This window comes from Bos indicus, chromosome 1 (assembly GCF_029378745.1).
Source record: "Bos indicus isolate NIAB-ARS_2022 breed Sahiwal x Tharparkar chromosome 1, NIAB-ARS_B.indTharparkar_mat_pri_1.0, whole genome shotgun sequence".
In the NCBI taxonomy this organism is placed as follows: domain Eukaryota; kingdom Metazoa; phylum Chordata; class Mammalia; order Artiodactyla; family Bovidae; genus Bos; species Bos indicus.
The window spans coordinates 45,365,849-45,388,317 of NC_091760.1; the positions used below are offsets into that span (position 1 = coordinate 45,365,849).

Genomic DNA, 22,469 nt, shown 5'->3' on the forward strand with positions numbered 1-22,469 from the left:
CCCCGAATTTGACAAAAGCACAAATTAAAAATCAATTCTAATAAAAGCAAATATCCTAAAACAGTATTAGCAGATTTCAGCATATTCAGTTTGGTCGCGCCATCATATCTGACTCTGCGACACCATGGGCTGCAGCATGCCAGGCCTCCCTGTCCATCACCAACTCCCGGAGTCCACCCAAATCCATGTCCATTGAGTCGGTGATGCCATCCAACCATCTCATCCTCTGTCGTCCCCTTCTCCTTCTCCCTTCAGTCTTTGCCAGCATCAGGGTCTTTTCAAATGAGTCAGCTCTTCTCATCAGGTGGCCAAGTACTGGAGTTTCAGCTTCAACATCAGTCCTTCCAATGAACACTCAGGACTGATCTTTTAGGATGGACTGGTTGGCTCTCCTTGCAGGACTGAACTGCTGTTGACGATATTCTGTCTGAACCTAGTTTCTCTTTTCCCCTCTTCTCATCACATAGCGGAGAAGGCAATAGCAACCCACTCCAGTACTCTTGCCTGGAAAATGCCATGGAAGGAGGAGCCTGGTAGGCTGCAGTCCATGGAGTCCCGAAGAGTCGGACACAACTGAGAGACTTCACTTTCACTTTTCATTTTCATGCATGGAGAAGGAAATGGCAACCTACTCCAATGTTCTTGCCTGGAGAATCCCAGGGACGGCAGAGCCTAGTGGGCTGCTGTCTATGGGGTCGCACAGAGTCGGACACGACTGAAGCGACTTAGCAGCAGCAGCAGGATCTCATAGCAGCCTTGTACTCCAAACCCAGAGTGCCTAAATCAACCAAGATAATTCTATACTCCTTTTGGGGACTTGTTCAAATCCCCCAAGGCAATCTGGTTAGATAGCATCACCAACTCATTAGACATGAATTTGAACAAACTCCAGGAGAGATGGGGACAAGTGGAACTTGGCCTGCTCCAGTCCGTGGGGTCACAGGATCAGGGGACAGTGGAACGTGGCCTGCGGCAGTCCATGGGGTCACAGAATCGGCCACGAACAACTGAGCGACCGAACAACAATCAGTATAAGGTAAGGTAATCTCCCCTGGCCACAGAGGTGATTCAACTAGCAAGAGGTTCAATCCTTTCGTTTAGACTCGGAGAGATAGGTTGTTAAATAATTACTAGCACACCACCCCGATTTAGGTTGTCCCTTGCCTTTCGGTATCTGACTACAAGGATGTTACTGAAACAGCAAGAGATTAACAGGTATTTGAGGCCCGCTTGAAAGAGGACATGGAGAAGGCAATGGCACCCCACTCCAGTACTCGCCTGGAAAATACCATGGATGTAGGAGCCTGGTAGGCTGCAGTCCATGAGGTCGCTAAGAGTCGGACACGACTAAGCGACTTCACTTTCACTTTTCACTTTCATGTATTGGAGAAGGAAATGGCAACCCACTCCAGTGTTCTTGCCTGGAGAATCCCAGGGACGGGGGAGCCTGGTAGGAGGTCGTCTATGGGGTCGCACAGAGTCGGACACGACTGAAGCGACTTAGCAGCAGCAGAAAAAAAACAACCTTTGAGCCCTGCCAAGAGGCCCAGGGGCGGGGCGGGGCGAGAGGCGGAGCATCGGGCGATGATGCCCCGCCCCCGGACGCGCCGCTTTGCCCCGCCCCTCGCGGCGCCGCCGCCTTGGCCCAGAGACCTGGGCTACGCCAACAGTACCTATGGTGCTTCCCGGCAGAGCCATGGCCAGTAAGTAGCGCCGCGGCCCAAGTTCGGGCCGGAGTAGAGGCTTCGGGTGCGACGCCAGCGGAGCGTCTCGCCCGTTCAGCCTCTCTCTCCATCTCCTCTCCCCGCCGCGCCCTTGGCCTTCTCTGCTCCGGTGGTCGTGGGGCTGTGGGCCCAAGCGGCGAGGGCGGTGGGCGCGGGCGGGGCGGGGAGGAGAAGGCCGCGGAGCGCAGCGCGGCGCACGCCGGGGACTCTGGGCTTCCGAACGGGCCAGCGGGGTCGCGGGAGCACCGGGTCAGCGCGCCGGAAGCGCCGGCTCCTTGCTCCCCGCCCCGCGGGCTCTTGTAATACGTGAGGCAGATTCCACGAGCATTCCGGGCCGGTCCGCTCCGCTCTAGATTCATCGGCGCGGGAAGGGTGCTTATTTCAAATGCAAATTCCGCACCCTCCCTGGTGGTCTTTCCTATTCCCTACCGCCACCCCCGCTCCACTACCCGAAGACTGTGCATTTTCAGTAAAGCTTTCAGTATTTATGATACCTCAAGTGTGAGAGTCTGTCCCGTGGGATTCTTGGAGGTTGCTGCTAGTTTTAGATTGGTTTGAACTTGGGTTTTGCAAAGGTACCAACCCTGATTATTTGTGGTTTGAGCCCTGTCAGGTGAAAATGAAGCACGTGTTTTCTTTGACTGGGGCTTGTGTGGTAAGTGAACTCGTTAATTTGCTCCACAGTGCGCCCCCCTCACACCCACTGGGAAATGCTGCCTTCTCTTGAACAACAACAAAAACGGGCAGTTTGTTTCTGCACCTGGACCTTGAACTTTCAGGTTAGGTATTACCATGTTTCTTGGGGGCTTCCCAGGTGGCTCAGTGGTAAAAGAATCCACCTGCCTATGTAGGAGAAGCAGGTTTGATCCCTGGGTGGAAAAGATCCCCTGGAGAAGGAAATGGCAACTCACTTCAGTATTCTTGCCTGGGAAATCCCAGGGACAGAGGAGCCTTGTGGGCTACAGTCCATGGGGTCCATAGGGTCGGACACAGCTGAGCACGCATGTGTCACGTGCTGCTTCCACATCCCCACTCAGGATCAGCCCCAGGGATGAGGTTCTGGCTGTGTTCCCAAGTCTGTGCCTGATTCTTTTACACGAGGCAGTAGAGTGCTCTGGGCTTAAAAAGTCTGGAGACCTGGATTATTACAGGGTTGGCGCAGCCCATGTCAACAGGTCATTTGATCGCTTTGGACCTCAGTTTCCCTTCTTTAAAATGAACATAAACTGTTCCTACTGAGGTCTTGTGAGGCTCTCTCAAGGTGATAGTGTTTGTGGAAGTGCTCTCTGTTTTTCATTTCAACATCCTGGAGTGCAGTGCAAGCTGGTACCTGAGTGAACCTCCAGGATTGGAGTATAGAAGTCCTTTTACACACCTCCTTCTGAGTGTGACTGTATCTTTCAGAAGAGACTAATGAACTTAAGAGGTGTGGTTCTTGGTAGGGTTGAGGGCAGCGTTGATCTGACTCCGTTGAGGAGTGTTTTCAAGTTACCTGACTTCCCCCACCCACCCAGAAACAAACATGGTGCCCCTCTTGTCTGCAGTCCAGATTTTGGCTTGATTGTGGCTGTGCCAGTTACTTTTTGGACTGGTTTCTTGCACCTTTCCGTCTGCAAGCCTCTTATTTATTCATCTACAAAATACTGCTAACGATAACCCACAGATGCTTATATGTGTAAAAGACCTGCACGTTCCCTATGCTGTTTCCCTGTTGGTCTCTTCGCTTAAGATATTTATCCTTCCCCTTGGTGAGTCCTTGATTGTTAGATTACAGTGAATATTAGTATAGCCAGGGACATGAACTATTCATTGTAATCTAACAATCAAGGATTAGTATAGTATAGCCAGGGGCCTGATGACTTCCCTGTAGCTCAGATGGTAAAGTATCTGCTTGTAATGCAGGAAACTTGGGTTCAGTCCCGGGGTGGGAAGATCCTCTGGAGAAGGAAATGGCAACCCACTCCAGTATTGTTGCCTGGAAAATCCCACAGACAGAGGACCCTGGCGGGCTATAGTCTGTGGGTGTCGCAAAGAGATGGGCACTACTGAGTGACTACCTACCACTAGGGACCTGAAAATGAGAAGTGTGTTCATTTGCAGTTGAGATGAAGTGACTTGTATCTCATCCTCTGCCTCAAGGAACTCCCCAGCCGTGGAACTGTCCTGCCTCGGCCCCTCTATGGAGTGGGTGTTTTGCACGATGTCAGCCAGTCCCCACCCTGGTCCTGGACAGCTTCCTTCCCGGGTGGGAGCGGGGAGAGGAAGCCATCAGAGAGCCTTGGGGGATCTCAGCTTACCCTCCCTCAGAAGCGGAGACAAAGCCCCACCTCTCCGTTACAGTGGAGACTTGATGGGATGTTCTGTGATGTTCTGGTGACAGCTCAGGCTGTTTGCCCCAAAGTAATCATCCCAGCTTTTGTTTTCATCCATTCTTTAAAACTATTTGACAAGCTGCGTTCCAGGTTCAGTTTAGTTCTTCTCATTGTATTTAGGAGAAACCAAGGAATGGACATCAAGGCTGTATATTGTCACCCTGCTTATTTAACTTCTATGCAGAGTACCTCATGCAAAATGCTGGGCTGGATGAAGCAGAAGTTGGAATCAAGATTGCTGGGAGAAGTATCAATAACCTCAGATGTGCAGATGATAACACCCTTATGGCAGAAAGCGAAGAGAAACTAAAGAGCCTGTTGATGAAGGTGAAAGAGGAGAGTGAAAAAATTGATTTAAAACTCAGCATTCAAAAAACTATGATCATGGCATCCAGCCCCATCAGTTCATGGCAAATAAATGGGGAAACAATGGAAACAGTGACAGACTTTATTTTCTTGGGCTGCAAAAGCACCACAGATGGTGACTGCAGCCATGAAATTAAAAGACGCTTGCTCCTTGGAAAAAAAGGTATGACAAACTTAGCATGTTAAAAAACAGAGACATTACTTTGCCAACAAACATCCAAATAGTCAGAGTTATGGTTTTTCCAGTAGTTATGCATGGATTTGATAGTTGGACCATAAAGAAGGCTGAGTGCCTAAGAATTGATGCTTGTGAACTGTGGTTTTGAAGAAGACTCTTGAGAGTCCTGTGGACTACAAGGAGATCAAACCAGTCCATCCTAAAGGAAATCAATCCTGAATATTCATTGGAAGGACTGATGCTGAGGCTGAAGCTCTAATACTTTGGCCACCTGATGTGAAGAGCTGACTCACTGGAAAAGACCCTGGTGCTGGAAAAGATTGAAGGCAGGAGGAGAAGGGGACGACAGAGGATGAGATGGCTGGGTGGCATCACTGACTCAATGGACATGAGTTTGAGCAAGCTCTGGGAGTTGGTGATGGACAGAGAAGCCTGGCGTGCTGCAGTGCATGGGTTTGCAAAGAGTTGGACAAGACTGAGCGACTGAATGACAACAACAACAAGAAGGAATGGACATCTAGTTTTCCTATTTTTAGGATTAACCCCGAGCCAAACAGGTCTTCATCAAAGGCCAGGGTCTGTCAATGTTGCTTCTCTGGGGACGTTTTTACAGGTGCAGGAGAAACACCCAGAGAGAGAAGTCACTAAGGGTGGAATTTTAGACTCTACAGCAGAGTTGGGGTAGGGAAGCAAGGCCAGGCCAATTAACTTCCAGATAATTTCAGAAGTTTTGCAGAGCTTTGTGGGTTATGACATGGTTGGGAACCTTTAATGTAGCCTTCTATCAAGACCACAAGCAGAAACTGTGTCAGTAAGTGTCCAGGCGGGACTTGGAAACCACACTAGTCAGTTGAACAGGAAAAAATTTATCTAGAGGACTATTAACCAGTAAAGATGATTATGGCAAGGGCTAAGAGAGCTCTACAGGAAAAGCAAGTGTCGGATGTGGTGACAACCTCAAGAAAGAAATAAGCCTGGAGGAACCGGTGACCTTCTTGCCCCAAGGCTGACAGCAGGTTTGCTTGGCGGGGCTGGTTGTGTGATTTGTGGGACTCAGTCTCCAATGAAAATGTGGGGCCCCTTGTTCAGACAGCAGGAAGAAGTGCTGTTTGGTTTTCCTTCCACAGTGTTTCAGTCTCTCGTGGTATGTTTCATTTGCTACTTAATGGTGTGCTCCTCTGGGCACCAGGAGATTCGTGGGGTGAGTGCAGGTCCTCCCAGGGTTCCTCTCTGTGGCACATGTGCAGCCCATCGGCTGCCAGCCTCCCCGTCCCCCAGTGGCTGGACCAGTGCACTGTGTCCCAGCTGGCGATGGGGAAGCTGAGCTAGGTGTGTCTGCTTCCTTCTGGCTCACGGTGGGGCGGGGACTGCCAGAGAGACTTCACCTGCTGTGCTGGAAGGTGCTCAGCACCTGGCTGAGAATGGACTGGGGCCTGAGGTCGCATGATAAGAGGTAGTTCCCTAGTCAAGCCCAGTCTCCTCTCTCCTAAGGGAGAGGCTGGCCCTGCTGGCTTCACTTCAGATTCTTGTGCCTGGAGCAGGCTTTGCTCACACTATGGCTCTGTCTCAAGGTTGTTCAACCCCAGCATTGTTGACATTTGCTGCTGTTGTTTTAGTCAGTAAGTTGTGTCTGACTCCTTGCAACCCTATGGACCGTAGCCTGCCAGGCTCCTCTGTTCATGGGATTCTCCAGGCAAGAATACTGGAGTGAGATGCCCCGCCCTCCTCCAAGGAATCTTTCCAACCCGGGGTGGATAATTCTTTGTCATCAGGGACTGTCGTATGCCTTGTGGCATGTTTGGCAGTGTCCCTGACCTCTGCCCACTAAATGCCAGTAGCACACCAGCAGTCGTGACCATTAGTAGTGTCTCTAGACGCTGCCACGTGTCTTGGGGGTCCGACTTACCCTCCATTAAAAACAGCTGCTCTATCTGAGTCAGCAGTCAGATCTTCTGACCGCTCCTCTCTTTTATCTTCCTCCTCAGCTTTCCGCTTGGCCCTCATCCAGCTTCAGGTTTCTTCCATCAAGTCAGAGAACCTCACTCGAGCCTGTGGCCTCATCCGGGAGGCATCGAAGCAAGGAGCCCAGATAGTCTCCCTGCCAGTAAGTCTGGGGTGGCCACCCCTTTCTGAGCACTGTTGTCCCGGTAGTGTGGTGTCTGCTCATTCTGGGTCTTAGGGGCCAGCAGGGTCCCTTTGGACCCCAGGATGGTTCCTCATCTGTATGGAAGATGACCTAGCAAGGATCTTTGTGATAGGACGTGCCAGCTTGGTGACAGGTCTTTAACTTTAGTTCACCTGCTCGGTTCAGAAGCCCAGGAGTCAGAGGGACTTACCTAAATCCAAAATACTCAGTGCCTCAGGCACTTACCTTCTCTGCTTGCATAGTCTAGTCTTCACGAGACCAGAACATTGATTTTAGCGCTGAGCTTCCGACATTTTAAAAACATTGTTGAAAATTGTTAAACACTTAGGAAGCCTGTAGTATGTAGTGAGCCAAAGGATGCTGCATCAGTGTGCTAGGTGACCTGTTTAAGACAGAATCAGCTGAAGATGGGGCCACATTTGTTTGTCAACAAGTACAGGGTCAGCCCCACGGACAGTCCCACATTGGTCAGAAGAGGCACCTATCGGCCCCTTCTGCTGGCAGAGGCCTGCAGGGGTGAGTGGTGGAACTATTCCTGACCGTCCCCGACCTCGCGGTGGGGTGGGGGCAGCCCTCAGCAAGCCCTGGAGACTCTTCAGGGCTAGCTTGTATTGATATTCTAGGCTCTGGGCTATTTACCAGGGAGGCCAGTGAGTAGGAGTCTTCAGCAGGGGCACTTGAGATCTTAATGTCGCTCCAGTCATGGGACTCATCTCTCCTTGTATCCAGTCATGGCCTCTTGTCGGTTTAGGCTGCTGGGGGTCAGAGCCTAAAAGCCAGGAGCAAAAGCACTTGAATTCTGCATGTGTCCCCTGCTAAAGTATCTTCTACAAGTTGGTGATCCTCGATCTTGAGTTTCCTAGCACAGACAAGCAGTCTCAGTGAATGTAAATGAATGAACTGGAGGTGAAATGCATGAGTTTTCTTTTATCACAGAGCTGTTGAGACACATTCAGGGGAGTGAGAGAGTTTGCAGGATCAGAATGGTGGCACTGGAAGGGAGCTTAGAAACATCCCTCGTGTATCCCGTATACGTGAGGAAATGTCTTAACCTCGGTGGGTTTCACGGCTTCTGTATTTTTGAAAAACATAGGCTTTATTGCTTTACATAGCTAATAATATAGTTTTGAGAGTCTGGATTCATCTTAACACCCCCAATCCTGTGAGCAAGCCCAGTGGTAGTGGGTCCCAGGTGCCCGACGCTGTGGAGGCGTGGTTCTGTGGACTCAGGGAGAGACAAGTGCAGCTTTTTGCCAAGGTGACCAGCATCCGGTTGAGCACACTGACTCCAGCCCCATCTGAGCCTGGGGCCGAATCCTGTCTGTGGCCACAGGCTCTTTAGCCTAAGATGTCTGTGTTTTTCTTATCAGTTGTATTTTTTTACCTCTTTGAGAACTATGTCTTTTTACAGCAGAACTTTAAAATAAGTCGGGTTCCCCCCCCCATCTTTTTTCTCTTCCAACATTATTCTAGGAATGCTTTAATTCTCCATATGGCACAAAATATTTTCCTGATTATGCAGAGAAAATTCCTGGTGACTCCACACAGAAGCTTTCTGAAGTGGCAAAGGAGTGCAGCGTATATGTCATTGGAGGTAACTTCCTACCCGCAAGGTATAATGGCCTAAACATTAAAAACATCTGAGAAACTATTGTTACATTTGAACCATGGAATACAAATTAGCTATAGAAAACAATGAGGTAGATCTGTCTATGCAGGATTGTGGAAGGATCTTCAAGACACACTTTGGTGGAAGAAGAGCAAGTTTGGTATGAAATGAACAGGTCCTTCCCTATAGATTAATGATCCACATAAAAGACTGTGTATTTTTATATGTTTATATGTTTATATATTTTATATGTATATTTTTATATGTATTTATATATTAAGGCATAGTGAATATTGTACAAGGACACACACCAAATTGCTGAAAATTTTATCTGGGGGTACAAGGGCAGGTGGAAATGTGGAAGGAGAAACTATATCTGAAAGTCTTTAATACAGTGTTAAGACTTTCTTTTTATTTCCCCCAGAAAGAGACCGCTGACATCAAAGGTAGCTTAGAGTTTTAGGCTTAGTGAAGTAAGTCAGAGAAAGACAAATTCTTTATGCTGTCATTTACATGTAGGATCTAAAACAAGAAAACAAACGAATGTATGTAATAAAAGAGAAACAGACTCACAGAACAAACTCGTGGCTACTGTGGGGAGAGGGACGAGGGGAGGGGGAGTTAGGGATGGGACGAGATCGAAACAACTGTGTATAAAATAAATAAGTAACAAGGATATATTGTGCAGCACAGAGAAATAAAACCATTGTTTTGTAATAATCTTAAATTGAGTGCAACCTAAAAAAAGATTGAATCATGTTGCATGTCTGAAACTAGTGTAATATTATAAATCAACTATAATTTTTTAAAAGTAGCTTTATTTATGTGGCTTGTTTAAATAAAAATGTTTTATTTGTTTACATAAAAATACAGTAAAACTCTTTAATGCAATAAAATTATTTCTGTATTCTGATACAGTGAGAATTAGAAATAAATAAGGGGTGGAGAAAAGAGGACAGAGCAGAGATAGAACTACAGGCACCATATTTAGTGATGGAAAGACTGGCATACCTTCCCACCTCAAGGCCTTTTTGGATACAGTTATGTTGCAGGACCTGGCGGATTTAAGTTGCGCAACTGTGAATTCCCTGTGTTGCACTAATGCTTCAGGTTAAGTGTTGCTCAAGAGCAAAGCTGAATTGAAAAATAGTTTGATTAGTTTTGAAACCTTTCTTTGGCCTCTGACTTAATTACATTTCACCCACACTCTGAAATTGGTCTCTGAAAAATTGTATTCAAGAAGAAAAGAATCATGATTAAATAACCCTTAGGAGACAGTAAACTTTACTGTTGGACCCGAGAAGATGGTAAACTGTAACAAGCCTTTGTCCTGTTATAAAAGAATGCTTCATTCAGAATGTTTTCTTTGTCTCTCTGTGTCTCTTTCTGTGTTTCTTTCTCAACAAAAGGGTCCATTCCTGAAAAGGATGCTGGGAAATTATATAACACCTGCGCCGTGTTTGGGCCTGATGGAACTTTACTGGTAAAGCACAGAAAGGTCAGTAGAGAATGTGGCAATTCTCACTGCCTCTTGAGAATTCGCTCTGAAGTTCCCAGTACCCATCCTGTGGTACACACACCAGGCATTGGATTAGTTGGCACAGGTGGTTATACCTGGCTGTTGGCCTGCTGATATAAATTGTAGACTCAGCCTATCAATTTTGGTCAAGGAAAAACCTACAAGAATTTGGATTAGGATGGTATCCCTGGTGGCTCAGATGGTAAGTGTCTGCCTACAGTGTGGGAGACCTGGGTTCGATCCCTGGGTTAGGAAGATCCTCTGGAGAATGAAATGGCAACCCACTCCAGTACTCTTGCCTGGAAAATCTCATGGACAGAGGAGCATAGTATGCTATAGTCCATGGGGTCGCAAAGAGTCGGACACCACTGAGCGACTTCACTTCACTTCAAACATATAGTGATCACTTTGGGGAGAGTTGATATCTTTGCAGTGGTAATGCATGCATATACACTTAGGATTGTTAAGTCTTCTTGGTAAATTGATCCTTTTCTCATTATGATATGTCCTTTTTTTCTGGTATACTGATTGTCTTGACGTTTATCTCTGATATTAGTAAAGCCACTGTAGCCTTCTTCTAATTACTGTTTGGTACATCTTTTTCTAATCTTTTATTTTCAGTCTGTATGTCTCTTTATATATAAATGCCTCTTTTGCAGATAGCATGTAGTTGGGTCTTGCTTTTTTTCATTCTGACAATCTTTGCCTTTTCACTAGAGTGTTCACTCTATATTTAATGTAATTATTGCTATGATTGGATTTTAAGCACGTGGACATTGAATTACTGTTTCCCTTTGTTCCTCTTGCCTGCATTCTTTTGAGTTGAGTAGTAGTTTGCTTTTTTTCCCCTAAGTTGTTGCCCTAAGAATTACAGTATACACACTTTATCTTGTCATAGGCTTCTTAGTTAATACTCTGTTTCTTCATGTGAAATTTAAGAACCTTGCAGTTGTATCGGTCCATTCTTTATGCTGTGGTTGTCATGCATATTGCATCTATATACATTATAAATACCACAAAATACTAATTTTTAATTTCAGTAGTCACTTGTATTTTAAAGAAATTAAGAGAAATATTTCATGTTTACCTCACCGTTTACCATTTCTGGTTATTTTCTTTTCTTCCTGAAGACCTTAGTTCTGTCTGGTATGTTTACCATCAAACAAAAAGACCTCCTTTAGCATTTTGAAGTGAGCATCTGCTAGATATGAATTCTCTTAGCTTTATTTATGAATATATCTTTACTTTGCCATTTTTAAAAAGATATTTTTGATGTGGACTGTTTTTTAAAATCTTTTTGAATTTGTTGCAGTATAGCTTCTGTTGCTTATGTTTTGGTCTTTTGGCCAAAAGGCATGTGGGGTTTTAGCTCCCTGACCAGGGGTCGAACCCCTGCCCCCTGCAGTGGAAGGGGCAGTCTTAGTCACTGGACCGGCAGGGAGTCTCTGCCTTCATTCTTAAAAGATGTTTTTGGTGGAATAGAATTCTGGGTTGACACTTTTCTTTTTTTCCTCAGATGTTTGAGAGACATTATTCATTATTCAGTTATCTTCTAGCCTCTTTTTTCCCCCCTGATACAAAGTTAGTAGGGGTTCCCAGGTGGCTCAGTGGGTAAAAGAATCCGCTTGCCAGTGCAGGAGATGTTGGTTTGATCCCTGGGTTGGGAAGATCCCCCAGAGGAGGGCATGGTGACCGACTCCAGTACTCTTGCCTGGAGAATCCCATGGACAGAGGAGCCTGGTGGGCTGCAGTCCATGGGGCTACAAAGAGTCAGATATGACTGAAGCAACCGAGCATGCACACACTCATGAAGTAAGTGGTAATTTGTATTGTTCTCCTGCATGTAATTCATGTTTTTCTCTCCCTGCCTTCAAGGTTTTTTCATAATCTTTGGTTCTCAGAATTTTGACTCTTATATTCCTGATACGAGGTTTTTTTTTTTTGTATTTGTCCTGCTTTGTGTTTCTTTAATCTGTAAATTTAGTTTCTCGCTGTATTTGGGAAACTTGGGAGCATTAAATATAGAGTGACCACTCTAGTTAAAAGGCAGAGATTGTTAGAATGAAATATTCAAGAAATATTAAATATTTTTCTGTCCCATTCTCTTCTTATGGGACTCCAATTTGGATACTGTTCACCAAACGCGGTCACCAAGGCTGTGGTTTTTTATTTTTATTTTTCAAACAAAAATTTTGTCTTTTTCAGATTGCATGTTTTCCATTGATTTTTTATGTTCACTGAGGCTTCTGTAATCTCCCTTCTGTAATCCAGTGGAATTTTTAAAAATTTCAGATGTTGGATTTTTCATTTCTCAAATTTTTATTTCATTCTCTTTTTACAGCTTTTATTCTCTACTGTGTTTCCTCTTTGTTTATTTGTTAAGAGCATCTATTTCTTTACTCTCCTGAGGTTAGTTTCAGTAGCTGCTTTATTGTCTTTGGTAGTGATCACATCTGGGTCTTCCTGGGTCTGCTCCATTGCTGCTTTTTCTCCAAGAGTTCGGGTCATACCTTTGTGTGTCCAGTTTTTTGGATTGTATATTGGATTATATGTTGTTGAGACTCTAACTTCTGTTGCGTTCGCCCGAAAAGTGTTGAGTGTTTTATTTGAGCAGGTAGGTAGTTGGGGCATACTCACAGACCAGACCCTTCCTTGGTGAGGTGGGTGGCAACTGCAGCTGCTCTGCCTGTTGCAAAGTTTAGCTTTAGCTGGGCTGCTCAGAGTCTGCCCCACACATCTTTAGTGCATTGCTTAGTCAGGGATTTGGACAGGTTTTCTATGTAAAATGTAGGGCCCTTCTTCTGCTTTCTCCTTTTCAGTGTCCCCCTCACTCTCCAGCTGCTGTGAAGCTCTGTCCTTTGATTCCTTGGCTGGTGTGTTGGTGGGTAGTTGTGACCACCAGTCGCAGCCACAGCTGGGCCTTGCTTCCAAGTGAAGGTTGTAAACAAGTGGGAAACACCCAGCACTAGGTCCTGTCTTCCGGAAGTTGACTTCTCTCTAATTTTTGCCTGATTTTGATTATTGTCAAGTGCTTTTAAGTAGTTGTATTTTTTGTTTTGTTTTGTCCAGAGCTCAGGGTTACCTGTGAGAAAGCTGGTCCTTTAGGAGCCACTCTGCCGTGACTGGAAACAGACCCAGCACTGGGCTATGACAATTGAGTTTTCCAGTTCATGAATATATTTCTCTTTGCATTTTCTTAGGCTTTCTTTAATTTCTCTCAAAGTTTTTTAGATAGTTTTTTGGATATAGTCTTATATCATTTACTAGATTTATTCCTATATGGTATTTCTGATGTCCTTTCATTTTCTGATGCTTGCTAGTATATAGACGTACAGCACATTTTTAAAATATTGACCTTGTATATAATACCTTTGCTTAAACTCATTCATTCTAATAATTCACCTGTGTATGTCCTTTGACATTCCTTAGGTACACAATTATCTGAGAATAATGGCTTTTAATTTTTTCTTTCTAATCTTTACCCTTTGTATTCTTTTCCTTTGCCTTATTGCTTTGGTTAGGACCTCTGGTACAGTGTTGAATAGCAGGTATACTTACCTTGTTTCTGATCTCAACAGGAGAAGGGTTTTAATGTTTCACCTTTAAATAGGTTTCTTTAGATTTTTTTTTTTTTTTGCAGATTCTCTTTATTAAAGGGGTTCCCATCCTAGAAGAGTTTTTCTCTTTTATTTTTTAAATTAGAATGTTGTTCAGTGACTCAGTCGTGTCCAACTCTCTGACCCCATAGACTGCAGTGTGCCAGGCTTAAATAAGAATGGATGTAGAAATTTACCAAATGCTCATTATACACCTCTTAGGATGATCATGTGACTTTTCTCCCTTATTATGTTCATGTGGTAAGTCACTTTGGTTTTTCAAATGTTCAGACACATTTGTTTTCTTTGAATAAATCCAATTTGGAAGTTACTTTTTAATATATTGCTGCATTGGGTTTGGAGAACTACCTATTTTTGATCACTCGCCCACTCTCTACCTCTCCTTGCCAATGTGTCAGTTTGATTCTGATTCTGAGAAGTCTTCATTTAGCATTTATATTGAGTAAAAAAAGCGGCATATAAATTACTTTCCATAAGAAATCTAGACGTTGATCTGCACACCACCAAGGGAAGAAGGATCGTACAAACTATAGCAGCATTTCTCCAGTTCCCTGTGTTAGAAGTCATTTTCATAGGATGTCAGCATCTTGTGGGGTGGGTTGTGGGCAGGTTGGCGCTGCCCTTTGTACAAGTGATCTTAGAACACCCCCTTGGCTGGCCATGGAAAGGTGTGTGTTATTACTGCCATGAGCCCTGCTGGAAAGGAGGTAACCAAATCCTTTCTTTGTGATGCAGCTCCATCTGTTTGACATTGATGTTCCTGGGAAAATCACATTTCAAGAATCTGAAACATTGAGTCCTGGTGATAGTTTCTCCTCGTTTGATACTCGTACGTACCAGATAAATTCACCTCTTCTAGCAGTACCAGTAGAGGAGGATCAGGTAGTCCTTTGTTTTTCATGATGTTGCTTTCCAACTTCTTTACAAAACCTGTCTGGAAGGCCAGGGGGAGAAGGGCGGAGAACGGTCAGAGATCTAGAAAGTGGGGGATTTAATGGAGAACTAAGGGTTTGACATGATTGTGCTTTTCCAGTGGTCACAGCCTTTATTAGTGTGATAGCTTCCAGCCTATACCTATTAGGCCATGACTGAACACCTCCCACTTAGATAAGAAACATTTATTAATAATTAGAGTGAATTTCTCATTTCTGCTCTACTGATGTAAATGATGTTCTCACGAGGCAGAATCCACGCAGGAGCAAACTTACATGTTCTCTGTCCACGGGCCCTGCGTGAATGTACTCCCGTCAGTGTCCTGTGACCATTGGATCTTGGAGACTTTGCCTGGCCACACCTGCTTCAGGAGATTAACTTTGTACATTTTCTGTTTGGAGAACAGCTTACTGCAGGGTGGGCCTGGGTATCTGCTATGACATCCGCTTCGCAGAGCTGGCGCAGATCTATGCACAGAGAGGTGAGGCCGCCTTGGGTTAGGTCATGTAGATGCTCGGAGATTGATTGGCTCTGGGCTTTGTGGGTGGAGGGGATCATTGGTCAGAAAACCTGGAGGAGGTCTTAAGCTCCGCGTCTGTGTGAGTTCTCAGACTACTTCTGGGAATGGGCAGTGTGGTTTTCTGGAGGTTGTAGTTTAACACACCACACAGCTAAGGCAGGAGCCACATTCCTAAACTAAACGTCTGCTCTGCCGTTGGAGCCCTTCCGGCCGCTGTGTTTGGAGAGGCACTGGGGCCCCAGTAGTAGGTCTGCCTGCACGTGGCTTGCACCACTCACTAGCCCTAGATGTTGGGAACAGCAAAAAGGCAGTCAGCGCCACTGTGGTCCAGAGGACCATCCTGCCAACCGAGAAGCACAAGTCAGATGAGAAGCCCTGGGTTCTGGTTCCAGCTCTGCCCCTTAATTGGCACAGTGCTTTGGGTAAATTAATCTCTGGAGAACTGTGGGTCTCAGTTTTCTCATAGGAAAGGTGTGAGGATTACAGACAGAGAACTTACGAAGGTCCTCTTATGATACTCAACAATACTAGCATCCTTACTAGACTGCCAGAGGTACTCTGACTCTAGTTTGTCTGTCACTATAAAGTGAACTGGGTGCAGACGGTTTGACACCCTGCTCAGCAAAAGGTGGAGGCGCAAGGGCTCCAGGTTGGCTGTTTCAGTTGAGTCTTAGCTGGAAGAAGTAGAGCAATTAGTCTTCTCCTCCTTTCAGTTGATGAACATCACAAAACATGGTCCTTGACCCTGGGAGCTGTCCACATGGTGCTGAGAGAAGTCTGAATGACAGATTTTCCATGTTTTTCAAGCAAAGTCACCTTTGCTTGAAAAGTGGTTGTCAGGATCACTGTACTTGTGTGTGTGTGTTGCGTGTGTGTCTCTAGAGGAATTCACAGCCATCTGTAACACTGATGAATCTATTCACGTTGGGGGAGTTTGAGTTTGGTCCCCACTAGGTAAGGAGCAGAGGGAGGGCTAATGTGGTTGGGTGTCCACCTGCATCCCTCTTCTTTGGCTTTTCTTGCCCCAAGGCTGCCAGCTATTGGTATATCCTGGAGCTTTTAATCTGACCACCGGGCCAGCCCACTGGGAGTTGCTTCAGCGAGGCCGGTAAGAAAGCATCTCCGTGTTTCTCTGCGAAAACGTTTGCGGTTTGGTGGAAGCATCAGCCTTCCCCGTATGGAATGCTGCCTCTGACTCAGGCTGCCCTGGCACCCAGAGGCAGTTCCCAAAGGTGACTCTTTGTCTTCCAGTCCGAAAGGAGGGCTTCTGCTGTGGGCTCCTCAGAAGCCCCAGCACCAGCCTTGTGGATTTTGAGGACTGATGTCTGCATTTCCAGGAGCATTCACCCATCAGGTGGGCAGTGATTTGGTTTTCCTGTGTTCAGATAAGAATTTCTGTCTCTGGTAGAGTTGCCAGAAGGTTTTACAGAGAATTGGAGAGCCATGGAGTGTACATGGCTGGAGCCAAGGCAAAGGCAAGGGTTCCTGAGTCTGACGCCCGGAGAGACTTGTGGTCACGCTCAGCAGTCCTTGTGCTGTGTAGATGGGTGCTTACCCTCCTCCATCCTCCAGAGTTTCCTGCTAGTCTTGGTACTCTGCCAAGACACTTGTGATAAGTTCTTGTTCTTCTAACGTCTAAGTTCTGAGCGCTGCGCATGGGACAGTTACTTTTCCTTAGTCGCCCGAGGAGTGGTGAAGGGCAAATAGCAGAGGTGGGTGTAACATAGAAGGGAACAGGAATATGACTGTGAAGTGCTCTGCAAACCATGAAATGCTGCTCAGAAATGACGGGTTGTTCATGAAAAGATTTTTTTAATTGCGGTATTATATACTTACAGAAAAGTGTACTAGTTTTAAGTTTACAGATCAGTGAATTTTTACATATGGATTCACCTCTGATCAGGATCAAATCTAGAACATTTCTAGCCCCTTGGAATGCTCCCCTTTTCTCCTTCTCAGTCAGTACTCTCCTCTCTCTGCCCAGGGATGGCCACTGTGCTCACATCTGGAGATGACAGTGATTTTTATTGGAAGGGGATGTAGGAGTGTTTGGCTGGTTGCATGATGGAAGGTGGTAGGGGTATGTGATCCCATGAGTATTAATAAATGCTGCTTTGTTGAAAGCAGGAAAAGCTGGAGAGAGCCTGGGATGACCTGGCACGAATCTGTTGTTTGAGCCCAGAGGGCTGTGGGTCAGGTGGCTTGGTGTAGCCGTGCTACCATCCGGTTCCTAGTTCTTGCCTAATTTGAGGTGATGGGACTGCCCCATTGGCATGGAAGGGCCCTGTAGCCCTGCCCGGGGTGTTGTTCCAGCGAGGCCAGCCCATTCTCTCTGGTCACCTGGGTTGCATGCACCAGAGAAGCTCTGCTCTTTACCTGTTACAGGTTGGCTCAGGCCAGCGTTTCTCACTGTGGTGCTATTGACACTTTGGAGGAAATGGCTCTTTGTTGTGGGCGCCGTCCTCTGTGTTGCAGGATGTTTGCGCACCCCTGACTTCTACTCCTCGATGTCAGTAGCTATCCCTTGGTCAGAAATGTCTCCAGACACTGGCAGAAGTCCCCTGCTGGGCAAAATTGCCCCAGTGGAGAACTAGCTTGTGCAGCAAGGTCTTTTTTGAAGAAAGGGTTCTGTGGCTTTGAATGTTTCTTCCATGTCCGAGCTAGCCTGTCCTGTCCTAGTTTTTGAAAGAAGGGTCTGGACACTTAGGGTAAAAACGTCTCAGATCTGTACTGTATGACTTACCTCTTTTCTCTCCATTGACTACAGGGCTGTTGATAATCAGGTGTACGTGGCCACAGCATCTCCCGCCCGGGATGAAAAGGCCTCCTATGTTGCCTGGGGACACAGCACTGTTGTGAATCCTTGGTGAGTTGGCTCTGCAGGGACAGGCTCACTGAGCTGAGAGAGGTGGTGCTTGGGCAGGTGGGTTGTCTGATTCCCGGGTGGTCCTGCGCCTCCCTCCGCTGCCGTCTCCCCTCAGGCCTGCCAGGTCACTGGCTCTCTCTGTGGGAGGAGCTTCCACTTGAAAGCCATGCGAGAGAGAAATGGCTCAGCTCTCCTGACTGAGTGATTGGCCTCAGCCTTGTTCTGAGTTTCTGAGTGACGTTCATTGTCAACCAAACTTGGAAACGAGGCAGAAGTCACAGGTGGGTGGTTTTTTAGTAAAAGAGGCTCCCAAACTCTTGGCTTTGGGTTAAAATTTAGACTGGGTCACTGGACCTACGGCTGGAATGAGTTGAGGGTAAGGATTTTGCTCCCTGCATAACACTTAGAGGAGAGTGGAGGATGGGTTGAATTAAGAGGAACTGTGAACTTGTCCTCTGTGAGAGGGTAAAGCATTCTATTACTTAGGGAAACCAGCAGGGAAGTCTGCCCAGATACATACACAGCCGGATGGTAATAGACACGTCTTACCAGCATTTGTACAGTTCACATGGTACTTTCACACACATTGTCTCAATTTGAGCTCTCAAGGACTTATCTTTATTTAACCCAGTTAATAGATGGTAGACTTGAAGTTCACAGGATGAAGTGGCCAGAATTGGTGTTTGGATCCAAGACTTTTGAATTCAGAACTTAGATTTATTCCATACTACTTCTCAGTATGTCTGTATGATTACGACACACACACACACATATGTGTTTCTAAAATTTCAGGATAAACATATCAGTAACAAGGCTGCAAAGGCTTACATGTCACTGTGGGATTCCCAGAGTTCCTCTCTTCTGACTTTGTAGGACTCACAGATGAACGTGTGTGGTGGAGAAGGCCTTGGGAGATATGGCCCGTGGGAGATTCTCAGTGAGCCTCCTGTACATCAGGATCTGGGGTGCATTGGAAGGCTGGAAGGATCGAGTTGGCTTCAAAATTTTCTCAAACTTGACTTGGGTTCCTCTGTAGACATTAGTGATCAGCTTACTGACCTTGTGGGTAGCTCTGCTCACCCAGCTGGTTCTCCTGGTGAACTCTTACTCATCAGGCTGGCTGCTTTTGACACAGTTGGTTACCTAAGATTTGCCTGTATTTCTTCCTTTGCAGAATTTCCCCCATTTGGTTGGGAGCTGTGTGGCTTTTTTGTCATTGTGATAGGTGCCTAGGGTTAACATAGAGATCTTTGCATGCCGGGGCAAATGGGGGAAAAATAGAAGAGACTAGAAAAGGATTCAGTTAAACGTCATTAATGATGATGCCTGTAGCTTACTGTGCCAAAAATCTGTGGCCCTAGATGGAACCAATTATTATATCAGATTGTTTGTTGTATTGGATCATTTTGTTTTGTACTTTGGAAAAATTTCACAGATAAGGTTTTTTTAAATTAATGATTAATTTTTGGCTGTGCTGGGTCTTCGTTGCTGCACACAGGCTTTCTCTAGTTGCGGCAGGTGGGGGCTGCTCTCGTGTTGTGGAGCACAGGCTTAGTAATTGTGGCACCTGGGCTTAGTTGCCCTGCAGCAGCGGGGATCTTCCTGGACCAGGGATTTAACCCGAATTCCCCACATTGGCAGGCAGTTTCTTAACCAGTGGACCATCAGGGAAGTCCCACAGCTATGTTTTTGAAGGCCTGTTTTGGGCCAAGAGACTCACTCAGCACTGGAAATAGTTTTCCAAGTCAGCTTTTCCTCAGATTTTGTGGAGTGTTTTTGTTTCCAGTGTGGGGTTCCTGCTGGGGCATGGTTCTACCACTTCTACTCAGGCCTCAAAGGTTGAAATCTCTCCCTCCAAACCCAAAAGCCATTAACACAGGGATCCAAGGATCACAGACTTGAGGCCAGAGATCCAGGCAGACCCAAGCCTTCCCTCTCCATCTCCAGGGTTATGTAGCAGCCTTGGGAGGTGTGAAGAAACAGAGCTAGACTGCCCTTGGAAAGGGCTCTTGAATGTACTCACGACAGGGTGGAAGTAATAAATAATCTATAGTAGGAATAGGAAAGTTTTATTCAAGCCAAACTGAGGACTGTAGCCTAAGAGACAGCTTCTCAGATAGCTATGAGGAATTGTTCTGAAGAAGCATTGTTTGCAGCAGTTTTATATCTTATCAGAGCAAGGAACATCAAACACAACAGGTACCTTCCTTCAAGATTTCAAAAAAAAAAAAAATAAAAGGTATTTTCTCACTATGTCCTCACAGAGCTCATATTTCCACTTTATAGATTAGGAAGTAGAGATTCGACATGGCTTGCCAGAAGACCACACAGCTACTTAAGTGGTTCAGTTCAGTACAGTTGATCAGTTGTGTCTGACTCTGCTACCCCATGGATTGCAGCATGCCAGGCCTCCCTGTTCATCACCAACTCCCAGAGTTTACTCAAACTCAGGTCCATCAAGTCAGTGATGCCATCCAACCATCTCATCCTCTGTCATCCCCTTCTCCTCCTGCCTTCAATCTTTCCCAGCATCAGGGTCTTTTCCAATGAGTCAGCTTTTTGCATGAGGTAGCCAAAGTATTGGAGTTTCAGCTTTAGCATCATTCCTTCCAATAAACACCCAGGACTGATCTCCTTTAGAATGGACTGGTTGGATCTCCTTGCAGTCCAAGGGACTCTGAAGAGTCTTCTCCAACACCATAGTTCAAAAGCATCATAGGAATTTATGCCCGTATTTTCTTGTTTTAAAAACAGATTCCTTCCCATTTGGCCTGTGAGATAGGGCGGAAGAACAGAGATAGTAAATAACAGCAAGCATCAGGGAATTGACTCATTCTCCCCACGTGTTTTTCAGGGGGGAGGTCCTTGCCAAAGCTGGCACTGAAGAGACGATCGTGTATGCAGATATAGGTAAGATTCACTCTGGCCCAGTTTAGGTGTCTGGTGTCCCTAAGTGCCCTGAGGCCAGATTCTACAGCTGTAGAACACCGGGAGGGACTCCTTTATGCCCCGCCCTCCTCATTTATCCTTGGTTCTCTGGCTAAGCCCTGGGCTCTGTCTCAGCCTGAGTTTTCTTGGTTTGGTTTGAAATGACACCAGGGGCAGTGCCAAGCTGAATGTGCCTCCAGACAAGGCCCATGAGTAAATTACTGGCTGGGGCTCTGGTTGTTTCTCTGCTGTTTGGGGAAGAAGTTCCTGTTGGCAAGTAAGGAATCACATCTACTAATAGTATACTTTTCTGTTTTTGCAGACCTGAAGAAGTTGGCTGAAATTCGCCAGCAAATCCCCATTTTTAGCCAGAAGCGATCAGACCTCTATGCAGTGGAAGCCAAAAAATCCTGATGTTTCCGACATGTCATGAAACAGGAAGATATGTTTCTACAGGATAATCAACAATCTTATGAATTCTTTAATGGAATTTTTTTTTTTTAAATAATTTCAGTCTTTTCCCTTCCTGAAAAGGGAAGCTCTGTTGGGATGATGGGGCTGATGCTGGTATTCTCCACACCATATAAAATGGTCAAAAAGGGCTGGCACTGAAGAACAGGAGGAGGGTGGGTGTGGCTCTAAATCTTCCATATTCAAGTTGTCTCAAGCAGTTATTAAAATATCAGATCCTGGTATTCTTGATGGTTGATCCACCTGTATATTTGTGTGGTGAACCTCTTACTTGATTGCTGGAGTTGGAATACATTATGCAGAAACCTTGGTCTTTGAGCAGCATCTTAATGTCACATTTTGGTCTGTGAGTGGTCTTTGAGCCGTTATCTTAATGTCACTTTTTGGTCTGTGAGTAACTGTGGGATGGATCCTTGGTGTTTGCTAGAGAAGATGGCAGCTCTGCCCTCCCTGGCACCCTTAGGGCTCTTCAAATTCAGAGAGGAGCTAAGGATTTAAGACCCCTCCCCAGTTTTAAGGGAAATGTTTCAAACATGAGCCCCCTGGCAGTGGCATAATTTGGTCAAGGCAACTGAAGTGTGAGCTGCAAAAGATTCTCTTAATATGGGTGAGTGTCTGAAAGTCAAATGGCAACCCACTGCAGTGTTCTTGCCTGGAGAATCCCAGGGATGGGGGAGCCTGGTAGGCTGCCGTCTATGGGTTCGCACAGTCGGACACGACTGAAGTGACTTAGCAGCTAGGAACACTTTTAGCTTGATAAAGTCAAGTTTTTAGCTTAGTGGTTTTTAGAATCCTTTTACACAATTAAAATTGAAGAATTCCATTGAGCTTTTCTTTATGTATGTTATAGCTGGTGATGGGTTGGTAGATGTTTAACAACCAGCAGTCTGAGAAAGTTGATTTTGTGGAAGCATTTCCCAATTTCCAAGGTGTACTTACTGCCAAATTCAAGCTATCAATCTAACACTTTGAAACAGTGCTGGAAGTCTAATTAGCTCTTGTGAGCTGGTGTAAGTCTTCTCTAGCACACTGCTGTTTACATGTATAGAGATATTTGCCATATTGGAAAGTAAGATTTTAAAACAAAAGAATACATGAATACACATCCCTTTAGCTGTAAGAATAACGAATAACTTGACATTATCGAGTGCAATTTAACCTTTGAAAAACCAGCAGTATATACTGAGAAGGGTTCAATAGTGAAAAAGTCAAATGACTAT

The 22,469-nt window shown here is 45.7% G+C and overlaps 1 protein-coding gene across 1 annotated transcript; it reads left to right on the forward strand.

Moving 5' to 3' along the window:
* The first annotated feature begins 1,591 nt into the window (after positions 1-1,591).
* On the forward strand, positions 1,592-21,473 carry NIT2 (nitrilase family member 2). The gene is made up of 10 exons (XM_019969860.2): positions 1,592-1,703; positions 6,626-6,744; positions 8,260-8,380; positions 9,805-9,893; positions 14,267-14,360; positions 14,871-14,945; positions 16,014-16,092; positions 17,752-17,850; positions 20,705-20,760; positions 21,101-21,473. The coding sequence occupies exons 1-10, from the start codon at positions 1,676-1,678 to the stop codon at positions 21,190-21,192; spliced, it is 852 nt and encodes a 283-aa protein (XP_019825419.2). The 5' UTR covers positions 1,592-1,675; the 3' UTR covers positions 21,193-21,473.
* Positions 21,474-22,469: the final 996 nt, after the last annotated feature.

Coding starts and splice junctions, on each gene's coding strand:
- NIT2 (XM_019969860.2), top strand. CDS start 1,676: ATGGTGCTTCCCGGCAGAGCCATGGCCA. Junction 8,381..9,804: donor CAGCGTATATGTCATTGGAG/GTAACTTCCTAC, acceptor TCTCAACAAAAG/GGTCCATTCCTGAAAAGGAT. Junction 14,361..14,870: donor TTTCTCCTCGTTTGATACTC/GTACGTACCAGA, acceptor TTTGGAGAACAG/CTTACTGCAGGGTGGGCCTG.